The 18,783-nt window shown below is 35.6% G+C and overlaps 1 protein-coding gene across 1 annotated transcript in view; it reads left to right on the top strand.

Annotated features, from left to right (window-relative positions):
• The window catches only part of DOCK2 (dedicator of cytokinesis 2), a 344,199-nt gene that overhangs the window by 303,531 nt on the left and 21,885 nt on the right, over nucleotides 1–18,783 (top strand). The window contains exons 39-46 of the mRNA XM_070735887.1: nucleotides 1,396–1,485; nucleotides 3,553–3,657; nucleotides 4,701–4,842; nucleotides 10,399–10,480; nucleotides 16,106–16,190; nucleotides 17,056–17,142; nucleotides 18,144–18,320; nucleotides 18,440–18,523. Coding sequence (XP_070591988.1) covers nucleotides 1,396–1,485; nucleotides 3,553–3,657; nucleotides 4,701–4,842; nucleotides 10,399–10,480; nucleotides 16,106–16,190; nucleotides 17,056–17,142; nucleotides 18,144–18,320; nucleotides 18,440–18,523 — 852 coding nt within the window. The remainder of the gene's footprint in view (nucleotides 1–1,395; nucleotides 1,486–3,552; nucleotides 3,658–4,700; nucleotides 4,843–10,398; nucleotides 10,481–16,105; nucleotides 16,191–17,055; nucleotides 17,143–18,143; nucleotides 18,321–18,439; nucleotides 18,524–18,783) is intronic.

Genomic DNA, 18,783 nt, shown 5'->3' with positions numbered 1-18,783 from the left:
CCAAAGTTGAGCTGAACTTGAAAAGATTAACAACCTTAACTGGCAGTCCTTGATTTACAACAGTGCATTTAGTGACTGTTCAAAGTGACAACTACACTGAAAAAAGTAAATTATGACTGATGTCAAAATCAGTTTGCCCTGAGTCCCATGGGATTGGGCGGCATAGAAGTCAAATAAGTAAGTAAGTAAGTAAGTAAGTAAGTAAGTAAGTAAGTAAGTAAGTAAGTAAGTAAGAAAGTAAGTAAGTAAGTAAGTAAGTAAGAAAGAAAGAAAGAAAGTAAGTAAGTAAGAAAGTAAGTAAGAAAGTAAGTAAGAAAGTAAGTAAGTAAATAAGTAAGTAAGTAAGTAAGTAAGTAAGTAAGTAAGTAAGTAAGTAAGTAAGAAAGAAAGTAAGTAAGAAAGTAAGTAAGTAAGTAAGTAAGTAAGTAAGTAAGTAAGTAAGAAAGTAAGAAAGTAAGTAAGTAAGTAAGTAAGTAAGTAAGTAAGTAAGTAAGTAAGTAAGTAAGTAAGAAAGTAAGTAAATTCAGACCCTTAGCAGCTAACTCATATTTATGATGGTTGCCATGTCCAGAGTCATATGATCATCTTTTGCAACCTTCTGACAAGAAAAATCAAAGTAAATGGGGAAGTCAAATTAATTTAACAACTGCCATGATTTGTTTAACAATTATGGAAAGAAAGATTGTAAAATGGGGCATAATTCATTTTAAAAATGTCTCACTTAGCCACAAAAATTTGGGGCTCAATTATGGTCATAAGTCAAGGACTACCTGTATAAAGTTAATGTAAATTAGGAGATTACTTAATTCAGTATTTAGAATGAAAATACCTGAGATAGTCACATTTCAAAATATTCATATAAAATATGAGATGCCTGGGTAAATTTCTTTTCTATTAAAATTGACTGTAACAAATTGTCTTGTAAACTATGTAGATATCTGCGAAACTGTGTAAATATCACAAGGTAGAGCTGTGCAAAATATGTGCAGAAGAAGCACTTCACAATGCAAACTGGTATAAGCAAAGCATCCCAACAGAATTTAAGTGCAGGTCTTGTGAAAAGAACCATTGCTTTCACACTTTAAGGAGAAATGCTGTCTTCTCAGCAACATGCTTTGCGTAGTCTCTTGTTTGGGCATATCACTTCAAGAAGGTGTGGGTGAAATAAATTGCGGTTCTTCAGTTGTTCTTTCACAAACCTATTATTGTTGCAAAAAATAAATCACAAGGCCTTAAATGTATTCACTTAATGTAAATATTTCAAAGCATATCACATGATGAATAAAGATTGCTCTGAGAGAGACATGGGCAGATATTCAATTTGTTAAATAAAAAATTCAATACACTTCTCTAAAGCTATGCAATTATATATCTAAATTTCCTGTTATGTTGCAGATGTGGGAAGAAGCAATAGGCTTGTGCAAAGAACTAGCAGAACAATATGAAATGGAAATTTTTGATTATGAACTTTTAAGCCAAAACTTGGTAAGAATTGAATTCTGCAAAAAAAATGCTATGATTTTCATTTGTCTGTTGTTTTAAATTTATTTCTGAAACTTTTCTCTAATTGAAGTCTAGATTTTTTAAAATAAATTAATATAATATGGTCAAAAACAATTTTTTGTAAGTGGTTAAGGCTAGAAACCAGGAATTGTGAGTTCTAGTGTTGTCTTTAACATAAAACCAGCTGGATCACCTTGGATCTGCCACTTTCTCTCAGACTTAAGAAGGAGGCAATGGCAAATTTCTTCTGAAATTTTGCCAAGAAAATGGCAGGGACAATTCCAGTCAATCGCAAGGAGTCAATGCTGGCTCAAAACACATGTCTATGTATTTAGTTTATTATTATTTTGGACAAGTGAATAAACAATTTCGGACAAATGAATAAATAATTATAAAACACTGAAGATAATAAAATCCAGACTAATAAAATAGATATTTGCCTTCTTTGCCTTGACAAATAAAAATAAAAATAAAGCATGTTTGGTACATTATAGGTTTGTATTTTTTGGCTCTGATGTAGCTAAGAACTTAATATACAGTTGAAAGGCTTAATGTCTCCACAGTGTAAATGACTGTAGGAGAAATAAACTGAAACTTCATTCAGACAAGATCAACCTACTGATTCGGGGGACCGAATGTCAGAGTATAGTCTGGAATGAGCTTTTACTCCTCTTTAAGGAACAAACTTGTAGTCTGGGTGTCTTCTATTGTAGATAGCCTCATAGCATCAGTGAAATCACTTATAATCAGTGACAGCTGATAACTGAGGTGCATGCCTACTTGCTCTTCAAAACTTATGCTCCACTAATTTAAAAGCTAGATTACTGCAATCATTCATGGAATAACCTAGAAGACAGTCCAGAAATTGCAGCTGGCCCAGCTGTAATTGCTTTCCAACTCAATTCAAGATATTCACAATGATGTATGAAACCTTAGAAACCATAGCCTCAAGATGCTTACAGCATTACCACTCTCATCTCATATGTTTAGATCATCAACAGGATTGAATCTTTGGAAGTGAGAAACTCAAAGCATACTTATTTTCCAAGATCATTTATATTATTGTTTTTATAAATTTTGTTACAGAATTCTGTAAGTTGCCCAGAATTACTCAGGGAGTTGATTTTCTAAATATAATAAAAATGTCCAAAATTATTGAATTGAGTTGGGAATTGTTTCATGAGTTGAATTTAGTGCTATGTTTTTCAGAAGAACAAGGAATACTAATTTTATAAACTCCTTTATTGTTCTGAAACATAAATAAAAATTATTTCATTTCATGAAATAAAAAAATATTTCATTTTAAACTAAAGTTGCCATTCATTTTATAGACATAAAATAGACTTTAGACTTGCACATTGTACTGGGTTTTTAATTCTTTGCCGTTTGTTTAAACAATCATTTCTCATGTTTAGTTTTACATCAAGCTATAGAATTTATTATTACAATTTAAAATTGACCAAAGCATCATTACTTTGTATAAAATTCAAACCATACACTCTACTGACTAGGTCTTGGAACTGTTTGCACAATTCCACTTTAGTTATTTTAATCTGACTATGATAATTTATCATCACATTTGGAGCTCTAGCCCAATGACACCAAATCATTGCAAATAATATAATTTATGATTTAATTGATACTTTAGCTGACCCATAATTATTTATTAAACTGAAATATTGCTGTAGTAATTAATTTACAAATGCTTGTGAAAATGAGAAAAATCAGAAGTACACATTTTAATCATGGAAAGGTGTGACGGCAAACATGTCCCAGGATAATCTTCCAGGATCCAATCTGGGAGGATCAGTGGAACCAGAGATTCAGTCTTCAAAGTTTTTGGACTCATGCTGGAGTCCATCCTCAAGAAATTTCTCTCTCACATATACATTTTTCAGAGAGAGAGAGAGAAGTTTCTTGCAGATGGGTTCCAGCACAAGTCTTGATGATTGACCCATATTGGATCCAGTGAAAAGTAACTCTAGTGTCTGAAGAATTGGGTTGTCACATAATCCCGGGAAGACTTATTACATCTCTTTTTCTTTTCAGATTCAGCAAGCCAAATTTTATGAAAATATCATGAAAATTCTGAGGCCTAAACCAGATTATTTTGCTGTTGGATATTATGGCCAAGGGTTCCCCACATTCCTAAGGGTATATGATCTACTCTGTATATTTTGTTTTTAACAAATTTCAGATTTGTAGCAACCTTATAGAACACAAATATTCTATTAGTGGAAGTGGAGTTATTCACAAATGGGAACATTTGTCTTCATGAGGTTCTGCCAGAAAAAGTTGCAGTTATCTAGAATGCCATTTGTAACAATATTGAGTGTTACATTTTCAGAAAGGAATTTTATCTATTGTGGATTTCCCCCCCTTGTTGCTTTCAAGGTTAGAAGAAGGTTTATAGTGAGGGTAATGGAGTGATAAGGGAGCATTTAGGATTCTTACAAGACAGTCATAATTAAAGGATGGTTTATAGTTGAAGAGAATTTAATGAACAATAAAACCAACAATAGGAATAGCCAAGACAATGAAGCAGGAAATCTAATGAATTTTAAAGCTGGTGTATATTCATTCTAATTGGCAGCTTGCAGGTGAAATTTCATGAAAGGCTCTCCCATTTATACCTTGACAATTCTCAGATGTATTCTTATTGTTGGTAATTTTTACAATCCGGCAAAAATAATTTTATTCTGTGATTTTTCTTTTCTTATTCTCCAATATACATTTAAAGGCACAATAACAAGCAAATAATTCTAGAATCAATTTCCCTACAGAGGTATAGCATATTAGATTCCTTCCAGCAATCAACCAGGGTCAAGAAAATGTGTTGAGGGAATAGTGGCAATTATATCACATTTTGGTCTTGTTGTTATTTTAGAAAACATCTTCCACTCTTTTTCTCCTCAGGAGGGACCTAACAGACAATTTAGTTAATTATTATGGTCTTGAGGTATCAAATTTCATATTTAGATCACTTTTCTAGCTTTTAAGAAGAATAGCAGAGGTGGTATTCATTTATTTTTTCTACAGTTCACAAATGTGCATGTATGCAGCTTCAAACTGCACATAAATAGAATGACTGAATATTACTTCTGAAAAATAGGATTTAAAAAATGTTGTGATGTTTAACCATGATTTATTTTCCATAGCAAGTTCACAACCAGTATTTATCCTTTTTTAAAAAACAGAATAAAATGTTCATTTATCGAGGCAAGGAATATGAGCGGAGAGAAGACTTTCAAGCACAACTGATGAGCCATTTTCCAAATGCTGAAAAAATGAATACTACTGCACCCCCTGATGAGAAACTGAAGAATGCTGCTGTTCAACGTATCCTTAGAAGTAGCTTAGAAGTAGAAGTAGATTTTATTAAATAAGCAAAAGCAATTTGAAGAGAAAATCATTATACAAAATTTATGGAAATATGGAAAATCCCTTGTAAGTGTATAAATTGTTTTGCAAAATGAACAGAACAAATGTATAATTCTATTCCACAAGTGTTGTCAAGAAACAAGGCTTTGTAATCAGTAATCAGAAATTAACACCTATGAAATATTTGTTTGTTTGTCTGTTTGTTTTGTCCAATACACAATAGTACACAATGAAGGTTATAGAGGATATACTTGAGTAAAATGTATTAAATAAAGAATAGAAGAGAAATCTAGGAATAAAATATATCCATGAAAGAATAGCAGAAAATATATAGGGATAGAAGAGAAGATATGTGAGATATAGGAGAGACTGTAGGAGGGGGGGGCAGAAGGCACTATAGTGCACTTAATGTAGGCCCCTTACTGATCTCTTAGGAATCTGGAGAGGTCAACTGTGAATAGTGTAAGGGTAAAGTATACTTCTATTTTGTTTATAGGATCTTACAAGTATGTTTTATTCTGTAACATACCAGTAAAAAGGCTATATAACATTCTTGCTTTTTATAGAAATATTCTATAGATACTCCCCGACCTTTGACCACAATTCAGCCCCAAATTTCTGTTATTATGTGGAATGTTTGTCAAGGTATGTTTTGTGCTGTTTTACCACCTTTCTTGTCGCAATGGTTAAGTGAATCATCAGAGTTGGTAAATTAGCAACAAAGTTGTTAAGTGAATCTGGCTACCCCATTGAATTTGCTTGTAGGGAGTCACAAAAAGTGATCATATCACCATGGGATATTGCAAACTTCATAAATATGAGCCAGTTGCCAAGCATCTGGATTTTTATTATGTGACCATGGGTTGGGTGAAAAACAGTCATAAGTCACTTTTTTTCGGTGCCAGTCATTAAATAAACTGTTGTAAACCAACAATTACCTGTAGAGTTTTCCTCTTCAAGTTGCCACTATGGCACACATACTATCTGTTTTTTAATCAGTTCCTCTCTATTAAAATATTTAAGTTAGACAACACTATAAATGTAATGCTTTCATAATATCCTAAAGAAAGTTGTGGCTATCTGAATCTTGTATCATGACAGAGAAGCATAAGTAGTGAAATGCATATTCAATCAAATTTCCCAAGAAATCAAAACTTCAAAGAAATGCATTATTCTTAAAGCAATCACCAGAAATGTAAAAGGCCTCTAGTTAAATCCTAAAATCACCAAGGCCATCTTACTAAACAGCTTTAAATCATTAAATAGCCAAGTCCTCAGAGTCCGGTTTGATCATACTGGCAGCTTTTATCCCCAAATTCACAGATAAGGCTGCATGTATCAAATATCTTTCTGATCTATTTTTAAACAGCACTATGTAAAGGCAATATTTCAAGTATTATCTACAGGACTAATTCAAGTTTTTCTCCCTTTAGGTTGGAAAGTTCAAGTTCACCTAAATATAATCTTGAATGTTCAGCAGATACAGAAAAATTGCCACCAACGTGTGATTTATACTGCTCAGTTTTTTTATTAGGAATACAGTGATACCTTATCTTACAAATGCCTCGTCATACAAACTTTTCGAGATACAAACCCGGGGTTTAAGATTGTTTTGCATCTTCTTACAAACTATTTTCACCTTACAAACCCACCACTGCCGTTGGGATACCCCACTTCCAGACTTCCGTTGCCAGCGAAGCACCCATTTTTGCGCTGCTGGGATTCCCCTGAGGCTCCCCTCCATGGGAAACTCCTCCTCCGGACTTTCGTGTTTTTGTGATGCTGCAGGGGAATCCCAGCAGAGGAATTCCAGCAGCGCAAAAACGGGTGCTTTGCTGGCAACGGAAATCCGGAGATGGGGTTTCCCAGCAAGGGGAGCCTCAGTGAAATCACAGCATCGCAAAAACACAGAGGTCCAGAGGTGGGGTTTCGAGGACTTTGGTGTTTTTGCAATGCTGCGATTTCACTGATGCTCCCTTCGCTGGGAAACCCCACCTCCAGACTTCCATTGCCAGCAAAGCGTTTGTTTTTGCGATGCTGGGATTCCCCCACTGTGATTTCCCTGCAACATCGCAAAAACACAGAGGTCCGGAGGTGGGGCTTCCCATGGAGGGGAGCCTCAGGGAAATCCCAGCAGCGCAAAAACAAGCGCTTCGGCTGGCAAAAGGGGTGAATTGTGGGCTTGCACGCATTAATTGCTTTTCCATTGATTCTTATGGGAAACATTATTTGGTCTTACAAACTTTTCACCTTAAGAACCTCATCCCAGAACCAATTAAGTTTGTAAGATATCTAGTATATCACTATACTAGATGTTGACTTTGATTTTATGTTTAAAATAATAGAAATCAATAAAAATATTATTCTGCATCTCTGAAAAAAGCAACATATCATTTTAGCATGTACATTAAAATATATAGTGTGCAATCTGAAGTAGTAAAATTCCCTTTCTCCTTTCTACATGGAGATACAGAATAGCATCTAAATGCAAATGTTAATAAACACACCCTGTGTCTGAATCAAAAGTAAGTTCCTACCAGTTCTAACCCGCCATCTTGTTTTTTGCTTCTGTGTATGTGCATGCACAGAAGCCAAGTTTTCAGCAGTGCACATGTGCATGTGCATAGCCACGCCGTGGGCAATGCACATGTAGCCATGCAGCACCGGAAGAAGTGAATCAGCAGAGAGGTAAGTTAGAACCCATCTCAAGTCTGAATGTATATCCTGCTTCAGGAGGAAAATCCACATCAGCAATACATCATCAAATTATTTATCACCATGTATTTTGGTTTACCGGAAAAGCTCAGTTCAGGTAGTCTTCAACTTACAATCATTCTTTTAGTGACCATTTGAAGTTACGGCACTGAAAAAAGTGACTTATGACTTTTCTGTTTTTTACACTTATGGCTATGGTAGCCAAGTCGTGTCAAATTCAGATGTTTGTCAACAGGTTCATATTTATGACGGTTTCAGTAACCCCAGGTTATGTGATCTCCTTGAGCAACCTTCTGACAAGCAAAGCCAATGGAGAAGACAAATTCCTTTAACAACCATTTTACTAAATTAACAACTGCAGAAATTCACTTAACAACTATGGCAAGAGAGATTGTAAAATTAGGCAAAACTCACTTAACAAATGTCTTCCTTAGTTAAACAGAAATATTTGGTTCAGTTTTGACCATAAATTGAGAATGATCTGTATTAATTTTTAGAATGCTGTTTCTACAAGATTAAGTTATTAAAATCTGAAAACTTTGGCCCAAATTTTGGCTTAGGAACAGAGCATTTCTACATTGCAATTTATCATTGAGAACACAGCAAACATAATTAACAGAAAACCTGTTTTCTTAGGATTTCCATTACTTAATTTAGGTCTCAAATTTCTCAGTTTGCTCCTTACCGAATTATGTGAAGATACACTTGGTAGTTAGAGACTGGCAGTGTGTAAGACTACAGATACTATTTGGCGTTGGATTAATTCTGAGTCTCTGAGCTAAATGCTGTCAGTTCTCTTATTGAAATTCAATAAAGGCAGAAGGCATTTATTCATAATTACCGTACAGTAATTATACATGATTATAGATCAAGTAGCAATGCTGGAGAAAGGATATACTTTCTAAGAGACGTGAAAATGGTATGATAGAGATGTTTCTGTTCTCATTGTATATCCTCATTGCTTGAAAACATAGTTTATTCTGTTTTTAGTCTTGAGTACAGAATAAATAATAATAATAAAAACCCTGATGGTTCCACACAAAAGTCTTCTTCATTTAGACCCATCTAAGCAGCTATTGAGAGCTGGCTCAATAAGACAAGCAGGACCATCACAGGCAGTGATTCCTGCCTTATGCACTTTTGATCCTCTGAAAAGCTGCTTTACATTTCCCACATCATAAAGCAAGGCTTCTGAAGCAGTGATAAAGGGTTATTGCTTCAAAACATAAACAGGACAACAAAGATGAATCCTTTACACTGAAAACAGTGCCCTTGTCTAAGATTATATTCAACACTTCAGGGTGAACAACACAACTGCAAATTTCTTTCCTCTATCACAACATAAACAGCTCTCGCTAATAATATATTCCTGCTCACATCCATCTCACAGAAATATAGCATAGAAACTCTATAGTGTCAGTTGAAGTCTTTGCACCATATAATTTCAGTTTGCTTCTCTGTAAATCTGCAATAGTGCATTTGAAGAACAAGATGCCTTAAAGCAGTAGCGTAAGTTTAATCACTCAGATACTTCCATCTGAGGACTGTGCCCCAAGTAAAAGCCAACTTTAAGCTCCTGTGATCGCATAATGAGAACTGAGCTTATGTATTTCCAGCTTTATTGTAATAAATTGAAAGTCACACAAATCACCATTCTTTTTGGCTACTCTGCAGTCTTGGTATATGGATAGGACAAATTCCTATTAGCAGGCACTCTTCCTAGTCCAAAGAAGGTTCACATGTATAACATCTTGCAAAGCTGATGTTATTTCAAAGCTCCTTAAAAATGTAGCAAAGAATGGTGTTTGGTTGGTTCTGCAGCTTCCTCTTTATTGTTCCTAAGTTGTTTTTTAGACTTTATTTATTTATTTATTTATTTATTTATTTTTTATTTTTTTATTTATTTTTTTTATATTTTTTATATTTTTTATTTATTTTTTATTTATTTATTTATTTATTTATTTATTTATTTTTTTATTTATTTATTTATTTATTTATTTATTGTATTTGCATGCCGCCCCTCTCCGCAGACTCGGGGCGGCTAACAAAAGTGGTAAAACAACATGAACAATGACATTGCTAGTTACCCTGCTCAAAACAAAATCTGAATGTAATGGTGTTAGTCAAAAGCAGTGTTTTGCACTTTCCAGTTGATCAGCTTAGATATATTATTGATGGGCTTGCTGTAAGTTGCTGTGAATGATAATGAATGATGCTAGTGGATTGTGTGTCAAACTACTCTTAAGGAATTGGACTGGACCCAGTGGTAACATCTTGGTTGGTAAACAACCCAACCAAAGAACCACAATAACCACTCCCACCAGCATTGATAGGAAAAGCAGGACTAGAATATAAAATGACAACAAACCCTACTCCCTATTAGCACTGATGATGCTACAGCACAGCGCAGTGCAAAGCAGAACAGAACAGAACAAAATTATTTATCGGCCAAGTGTGATTGGAATTTGTCTTAGCTCTTAGTATACATAAAAGATAAATACAATCATCATGAATCATAATTTGGGTAATGAAACTTCTGCAAGATAACAATTAAGAGAGAGCCAAGGAGCTCTCTTTTCATACCTGAGCTACAAGTATTTTCCTCTATCGAGAATGTGCTATTTATTTGGAACATGGATTTAATCTATGTTTAATTTGTTGTACACTTACTTTTTAGCTAATTCATTACTCTTACTAATATAATTATGTACTAATTTTATAAATGAAGACTTTGTTTTGTTTCCAGATAATTGATCGTGTCCACTAATGGCATAATGTCCTTAGCTCTTGTGATTTTAGATATACAATGCTTCACTGTGCAGCCAGTTTTGGAGGAACATCCTCGATTCAAAAATAAGCCAGTGCCTGATCAAGTAATCAAGTAAGTCTTTATTGTCTTAGCGATCATGTAAAAATTCCTAACACAAGTTATCAAAAGTCCTAGGTAGCTTCCATGAAAGTTGGAAAGTTTAATTTGCATTATGTAATTCAAATCAAGCCAATCCTCCCTCTGGAATAACATACCATCCAAGATCAAGTTGATCTGACCCTGCTGGCCTTTCCCAAAGATGCTGAAGACATGGATGTGCTCCAGAGCACAAAGGTCAGGAGGTTAGGTGTCATGTGAGATGTTTTTGCTACTGTTGAGTGTTTATTGGATGTGCTCTCCAATATTATTGTAGGTTTTTATATGCTAGTTGATACTTTCTATATTGTTTTTAACATGTTGGATTACTAGAATTGAATTAATGAGATGGGCGGTCATATCAATCAAATAAGTTAATAAATAAACTGGATTAGAATGATCAGATACAGGAAAATGTTCTCCAGCCTTGGAAATACAAAGATTTGCCCTAGCAGCCAGCAATTCTACATGGGAAAAAGCCGCATCAGTTGAATAAAACTTTGATAAGGTTTCTTCTATATAAAATCTCATAGTCCCTAGATTTTTAAAAAAGATATCTACTGGGTACAATCACTAACGTTCTGTTTGCCATGCACATATTAAATTAGCAGGCAAATAATGGAACAGGCTGACAGTCTTAATGAGTTAAAATATAACTTTGATGATGTTCTCAAGAATAGATTATCAAACCTGGAGGTTTCATTATGGGAACAAATGAGAGGCCCTAGAGTCTATCCATCTTGAGCAGGGAAAAATTGTTTGTTAGTAGATGTTAGTCAATATTACATCGATCTATTTTATTGCAATGAGAATACTCCCTTTCTCTGGTACTGCTACAAGGACATAGAGTGTTTTAACTTTCATTATTTTCTTAATCAAAACTTAATAGATTTTATTTTACTAGGGGATAAACTGAAAGCATCCTCTTCTTTCTGCCTGCTAACATTTCGAAATGAAATTATGTCTAAAAGACAAGATAACTGTGTGTGATGAATAAAGGAGAAACGAGAGAAATAAGAAGGGATGAGGCTCTTTGACGATACTGAGGCCTCTGCACTGGGGTGGACTGCTGCCTGAATGGGGGGGGGGGCACAGTGGAGTAGCGAAAATGGAGCTCCACCCTAGAGAGCACCCAATTTGCACTGAATGATGTTGAAAGAAAATGCAGGACATCCTGCATAAGCCACGCCCACAGTATGGTAGTAAACGTTTTCACTGCCTCTGCACCATGGCTTTGTCATGTAGTTCAAATGATTTACTTGGGAGATTAATTCTTCAAAGATAAGAAATGTATTTTTTTTCTTTTAATGTACACTGGGAGCATATGCACCAAAGACAAATTCCTTATGTGTCCAATTAAACTTGGCCAATAAAAAAAATCTGTTCTGTTCTGCTCTGTTCTGCTCTGCGCTGCTCTGCTCTGTTCTAGTCTCGTCTCGTCTCGTCTAGTCTAGTCTAGTCTAGTCTAGTCTAGTCTAGTCTAGTGTATGGAAAATAGATCCAGTTTGATCTAGTGTGAAGGCACCATGCTAGAAACCAAGAGACTGTGAATTTTAGTTTTGCCTTAGGTATAAAAGCCATCTGGGTGACGTTGAGCCTCTCTGGGTTGTTTTTCTGGGGAAAACAGAAGGAGAAAGGAGTATTAAATTGCCTTGAGTTATTAAGTTGCCTTGAGTTAGTTATTTATAAAAATAATAAAGATGGGATTAAAAATATTTTGGTAAAGATAAAGATTGAGCTTGATTCCTGGACGATGTACTTTTCTTTGACAAATATCAATAGTACACATATAGAATAGAATAGAATAGAATAGAATAGAATAGAATAGAATAGAATAGAATAGAATAGAATTTTTATTGGCCAAGTGTGATTGGACACACAAGGAATTTGTCTTAGTGCATATGCTCTCAACGTACATAAAATAAAATATACATTTGTCAAGAATCATGTGGTACAACACTTAATGATTGTCATAGGGGTCAAATAAGCAATGAAGAAGCAATATTAATAAAAATCTTAGGATATACGCAACAAGTTACAGTCATACAGTCAACATGGGAGGAAATGCGTGATAGGAATGATGAGAAAAACTAGTAGTGCTTTACAGCATTCTCAGAGTGGCTTACAGCGTCAGCATATTTCCCTCAATAATCTGGGTCCTCTTTTACCAACTTCAGAAGGATGGAAGGTTGAGTCAGCCTTAAGCCAGTTGGGATCAAACCCCTGGCAGTGGGCAAAGTCTCCATTACCTCATCCCAACCAGTGCACCAACATGACTCCTAACTAAACAGAAGTGATTTGCTATTGTATCTTTTTATGATTTTATTTTATTTCCCAAAGTAATTCAGATATGTTGGCTTTCCTGGTGTTTTCCCATTTAAATAGTTCAACCACGCCTCATCCCTACTTAGGTCTTTCAGGATCAGCTATGGTTGATATATCCTGTCACCTGTAGAACATTACAGTATTAAAACATTGTTCTTAAGAAGCAACATGTTTGGATTGCAATCAGTTCTGATTTAAAGTTTGCTTCAAATGGAACTTTAGATATTGGACAATCAATAAGTGACATCTTTAGTTCTCCCAACCTTTCTTTTTAATATTCTTTGTCTGTAAGGAACTTTTAAAATTGGCAGCATAAAGCATTTTCCTACCTGCATCTGAAAGCTAATGAAAAGGCTCTTCTACCATGAGATACACAAATTACCAGCCTAATAGAGGGCACCTTGAAAGCACACACTGTTCGTGTCTTTGTAACTGTCCTTCCATCTGTCATGTTGTCACTACTTAAATTTATCCCACCCCCCATCATTAAGGGAAAGCCTGTTGGTGTACTACCAATCTAACTAATGTTGCCAAATGTAGTTGATTGAAGGGAATGATAATTCAAATGTAATGCAATAGCTGTCATGTATTAGACCACACCTTTTCCATTTAAGTTTCTGCAGTCATTTGTGTGAAAATGGGAAGGTGGCAAGCCTTCCACGACATTCTCTATAGAGAAGCACTTGTTAACAATAAAGCCAGTAGGATTGAGGGATCTTTTTTTCTTCTTCTTTGGAGTAGTTCCAACCTTTCCGTTCCTTTTTGACATACTGTTGTCACCCTATCATTTGAGTTCTTGTCTCTTTTCTTCTTGCCATGTTATCTTGAATAATCATTGATCCACTCATTTCTGTCTTCTGCTACATTAAGCCTATTTTTCTTCAATGTTTTTAAGAGAGTTTCTTTTTTGGTTGATTAGACAATCAAGGTCAAAAGTGAATGCATACCAAGACATCAAAATTAGATATAAAATATCCAGTAGGAAAAGAATAAAGCTATCTCCTTATTTTCAAGTATGTATGTGTGGTGCACATATGTGTGTGTTTGCCTCTGTGTATGAATAGGTCAGTGTATGCACAGCTACACCCAAGCAATCTTTTCACTCCTTAATTTTTGTTCTTTAAACCATGTTGAGTATGTCATTGCATTATTACATTGTATTGTACATACCCCACAATTTGAGGGATGCGGGACATGCATTGGAGCTTTTAGCTTAAAAATCCTGGCATTATTTTCAATAATATTCTTTTCCAAGAATCTATTTCTTATTCTTCACAAACTATGGGCATTTTATGGCTTCATGCTTTCTTGATTCTATGGATTGCTGTACTGCAAATGGAGTTGTCACAATAACAGGTGATCTTATTAGGTCTGCAAAGTAGTTGAAATATTACCCATATCAGCAGGCAAAATATCATCTGCCTCAGGTTGTTTATAGCTTTCTGTAAAACAAATTGTTTTACGTGAGCCTATATAAAGTGAAAAGGGTGAATGTTGATAAATTAACCACAGTAAGAACCAGCATCTGTAGAATTAAGAAGTAAGTAAGAACCAGTATCTGCCGCCCTGAGCCCTATGGGATTGGGCACATAGAAGTCAATAAAATAAATTAAATTAAACTTCTATAGATTGTGATTTAGAATGCTTGGATGAGGCTCCATGTTTTTTTGACCTTTGCAAACAATGGCAGCTGCCGTTGATTTTCATTAAATGCCTTGATAAGAATCACCCTTTATTTTTCCTATTTTAAAAATGTTAAAAATGTTTTAGCCTTAAAAAGGGTAGCTTGATCTTGCATTTGAGATAACAGGACTGTTGTTGTGCTCATTGTTCCTAGTCACTGAATTCTGGAAGCAATTTTCCATGTTCTGGGTGTAATAGAAATATAAGATGGTGACAGATAAGAACTAGACACTTGCTCTGCAGGGAGTAGTTTCAGAGAAGCTTCCTGTCTCTTTTATACTATACTACCTCTTTCTGGCCTACCACTTTTTATATATAAGTAGTTTTCACTGAGTGACTGAGACTTTAGGTCATTTCACTTACCAAGAGGGTTGCTCCCAGTGTTTCATCACTGCTATAACTGCAAATAGTGGCTAACCAGGGTGGATGTTAACTAAGGAATATATACATACATAAATACATACATACATACATACATACATACATACATACATACATACATACATACATACATACATTCATACTTACATACATACTGTTCTGTCGAGCTCTCTGATAGAATCCTCCCGAAAATGCACAGATACAATTTCAGAAACACACACCTTTGAAAATTCAAAACAATGTTCTTTATACCGAGAATGCAAATAAACGAAGCACTCTTTTTGTATAGCAAAGAGCACTTGTCTCCAAACAAACTGGTAATTTGTACAAGTCCCTTATCAGTTCTGTGATACTTAGCTTGCAGCTGTGAGGCAATTCATAGTCCTTCTTCTTTCACAAAGTGAAACATACTTTGCTCTGGTTTTGTTTCAAAGCAGGGAAAAATTAGCACACAAAGGTCAAAGTCAGCAAAGCAGGCACGAAACACAATGATCAGATAATCTTCCACAGTGGCCAAACCCACAGGCTGCTAATTACCACAGCCCCACCCAACCACAGGTGGCCTCATTTTCTTTGATAATAATCTCTCAGTTGTTGCTGCCTATGCATCGCTCTCCGCATGCGTGGCTGTATCATTAACTCTTGTTCCAAATCCAAGGAGGAGCTAGATAATTAATCTCCTTCTGAGCTGTCTGCCACACTCTCCTCCTCCCTGTCACTCATGTCTTCTTGGTCAGAGGAGCCTTCATCAGCAGATTCCACCAGGAGTAAAACAGGCCTGCAGCATGTGGATGTCTCCCCCACATCCACAGTCCTTGAGGCAGGAGCTGGGTCAGAGCTAAGCACAACACATACATACATACATACACACACACACACACACACACACACACACATACATACATACATATAATATATATACTTTAGCACCACCTTCAGATACCTGTGCAGGTTTCTGGTATACAGCCACATTGTGATAATTTGTTCAGATTATTACATACCCAGGCACACTTTCTAATCAGCTTTAGACATACAGTACCTGTAATGTATAGTGTAGTGCTTTGAGTAGAGTGTAGACATTTGAATTAAAAGTGGATATGTTATGTTTAAATTACATAAATAAAGCTGAATTTTCATATGGAATTTTATGGAAAAAAATACTTTGTAATTTCTCTCTCTCACACACCCTCTCGCCCCCTCCTATGTCTCTAGTTTTTATAAGTCTAACTATGTGCAAAGATTCCACTATTCAAGACCAACCAGAAAAGGATCAGTTGACCCTGAAAATGAGTTTGCTGTAAGTATCTTTTGATGTTTTGAACACAGCCATGTTATCTGTCACTCAGATGTGACACATGGCATTGCTCAGAAGATAACATATACTTTATTAGTAGGAAGAAGAGGTATAAAATGTTACAGAAGCATCATTGGGCTGGACAAGCAGAGTGTAAAATTACTCTGAGTTTCAGTTACTATCAACAGAATGATTGCTGGCTCTCAGGAATTTCAAGGATGCTATATATTTGGGATACAGTTACATAATAAGTCCGATGGAATTAGAAATAATAGCTTGGTTGTCAAACAACATTTAAAAAAACATTTCAGATAATTCTAGTTTAAATCTAATTATCGGTGTTCTTTGCCATTCCATTCCCTCAGTATTTGAGTCTTGTCCCTTCCCTCCCACTGGGTTTTAGTTTATTTTGTTTTTTTGGTGGTTTATTTTATTTTATTTATTTATTTATTAGATTTGTATGCCGCCCCTCTCTGTAGACTCGGGGCGGCTCACAGCATACAATAAGACAATTCGCAACAAATCTAATAAATTTAAAAAACATTAAAAAAAACCATTATTAAACCAGTCATACACACAGTCACACCATACATAAATTATATAGGCCCGGGGGAGGGAGGGGGAATGCCTCAATTCCCCCATGCCTGGCGGCAGAGGTGAGTTTTAAGGAGTTGTGGAGCAGACTGTATTAAAGTATTCCGGTTTGTAAGTGAAATGATGAAATCATCTCTCTTCCCCCTCTCTCTCTTAAATAATATTGATGCCAGGAAAAGATTTCACTGTCGTTTAAATTATACTTCCAGTAAGCTCTTACCTTTCTAACAACATAATTTAACTTGTAATATTTCTTCTCTGGATCTTTTAATAGTCTATGTGGATTGAGAGAACATCCTTTACTACTGCTTATAAACTACCTGGAATCTTGCGTTGGTTTGAGGTTGTCTCCATGTCACAGGTGAGTATTAGAATTCTGATAAGTATTTTAAATAGTTGAACCTTCAGAAATAGAAAGAAAGACCCAATGCTATTTTATAAGAAAAATAAAACAAAGTATTATGTTATCAGGGACTCCATTTTCCCATTAAACTATATGCATTTAATTTTTTGAGATTGGGAAATTTAAATGAAATGTTAACAGATTTCACAACGAATGAAAAATTCATTTAGATTCCAATGCAGCCAAGCTAAGCCATAATTGCAATAGCAATAAGACTTAAGGCTTGTCTACTGCTTCAGAGTCAGCATATTACCCCAACAATCTGGGTCCTCATTTTACCCACCTCAGAAGGATGGAAGGCTGAGTCAACCTTGAGCCAGTGAGACTCGAATTGCTAAACTGCTGGCAGTCAGCAGAAGTATTTGTTTGTTTGTTTGTTTGTTAGATTTGTATGCCACCCCTCTCTGTAGACTCGGGGCGGCTAACAACAGTAGTAAATAGCATATAACAAATCTAATGTTTAAATTCAATTCAATTTATTCAATTTATTAGATTTGTATGCTGCCCCTCTCCGAAGACTCAGAGCGGCATACAAATAAATAATTAAAAACCCTAATTTAAAACCAAACATACACACAAACATACCATGCATAAATTGTATAGGCCTAGGAGGAAAAGGGTAGTTTAGTTCCCCCAAGCCTGATGACAGAGGTGGGTTTTAAGGAGCTTACGAAAGGCAAGGGGTGGGGGCAATTCTGATCTCCGGGGGGAGCTGGTTCCAGAGGGTTGGGGCTGCCACAGAGAAGGCTCTTCCCCTGGGTCCCGCCAGACGACGTTGTTTAGTTGATGGGACCCGGAGAAGGCCAACTCTGTGGGACCTAGCTGGTCACTGGGATTCGTGTGGCAGAAGGCGGACCTGGATGTATTGCAGTAGCCTGCAATCTGCATTCTAACCACTGCGCTACTAGCTTTTAAAGTTGCAAATGAGACGGATGATGACCTTGTTCCCTCCTCCATAGATTACAATTAGCCCCTTGGAGAATGCCATTGAAACAATGTCCATGACAAATGAGAAAATTCTGGCGATGATAAATCAGTACCAAGGTGATGAGAACCTTCCCATTAACCCGCTGTCCATGCTTCTGAATGGAATTGTTGATCCAGCAGTCATGGGAGGGTTTACTAAGTACGAAAAGGTAAGGGATTTAGTTATTGTGTTTAAAATGAAATGATCCTCCAATACATTAGATCTGCAACATAATCCATGAATGTCACATTCAGATGAAAAACTGAGTAACTTCCTTTCTGCTTGCAGGCTTTCTTCACAGACGAGTATGGTAGGGATCACCCAGAGGATCAGGACAAACTACACCGACTCAAGGACCTGATTGCTTGGCAGGTATTGAAATGCTAGGCGCAATTCTCCGATTTTCTAAATAAATATTATTAGTTTTTCCACTGATTGATTTCATTTCCAGAGGGGAAGCATGTCAATATATAATGCATGCACATTTTTCTTCTGTTTTCCTTTGTTTGTTTGTTTGTTTGTTTGTTTGTTTGTTTGTTTGTTTGTTTGTTTGAAGAGGAATACTTGTCTGAATTGCGACTGGAAATATCACATAAAAGTATGTTGTAAAAGTTTTTCATCCACATTTAATG

The sequence above is a fragment of the Erythrolamprus reginae genome, chromosome 2 (genome assembly GCF_031021105.1).
Source record: "Erythrolamprus reginae isolate rEryReg1 chromosome 2, rEryReg1.hap1, whole genome shotgun sequence".
Classification (NCBI taxonomy): domain Eukaryota; kingdom Metazoa; phylum Chordata; class Lepidosauria; order Squamata; family Dipsadidae; genus Erythrolamprus; species Erythrolamprus reginae.
The sequence above is the reverse complement of the archived record's forward strand: the minus strand, read 5'-3'. Positions and strand labels throughout refer to the sequence as shown.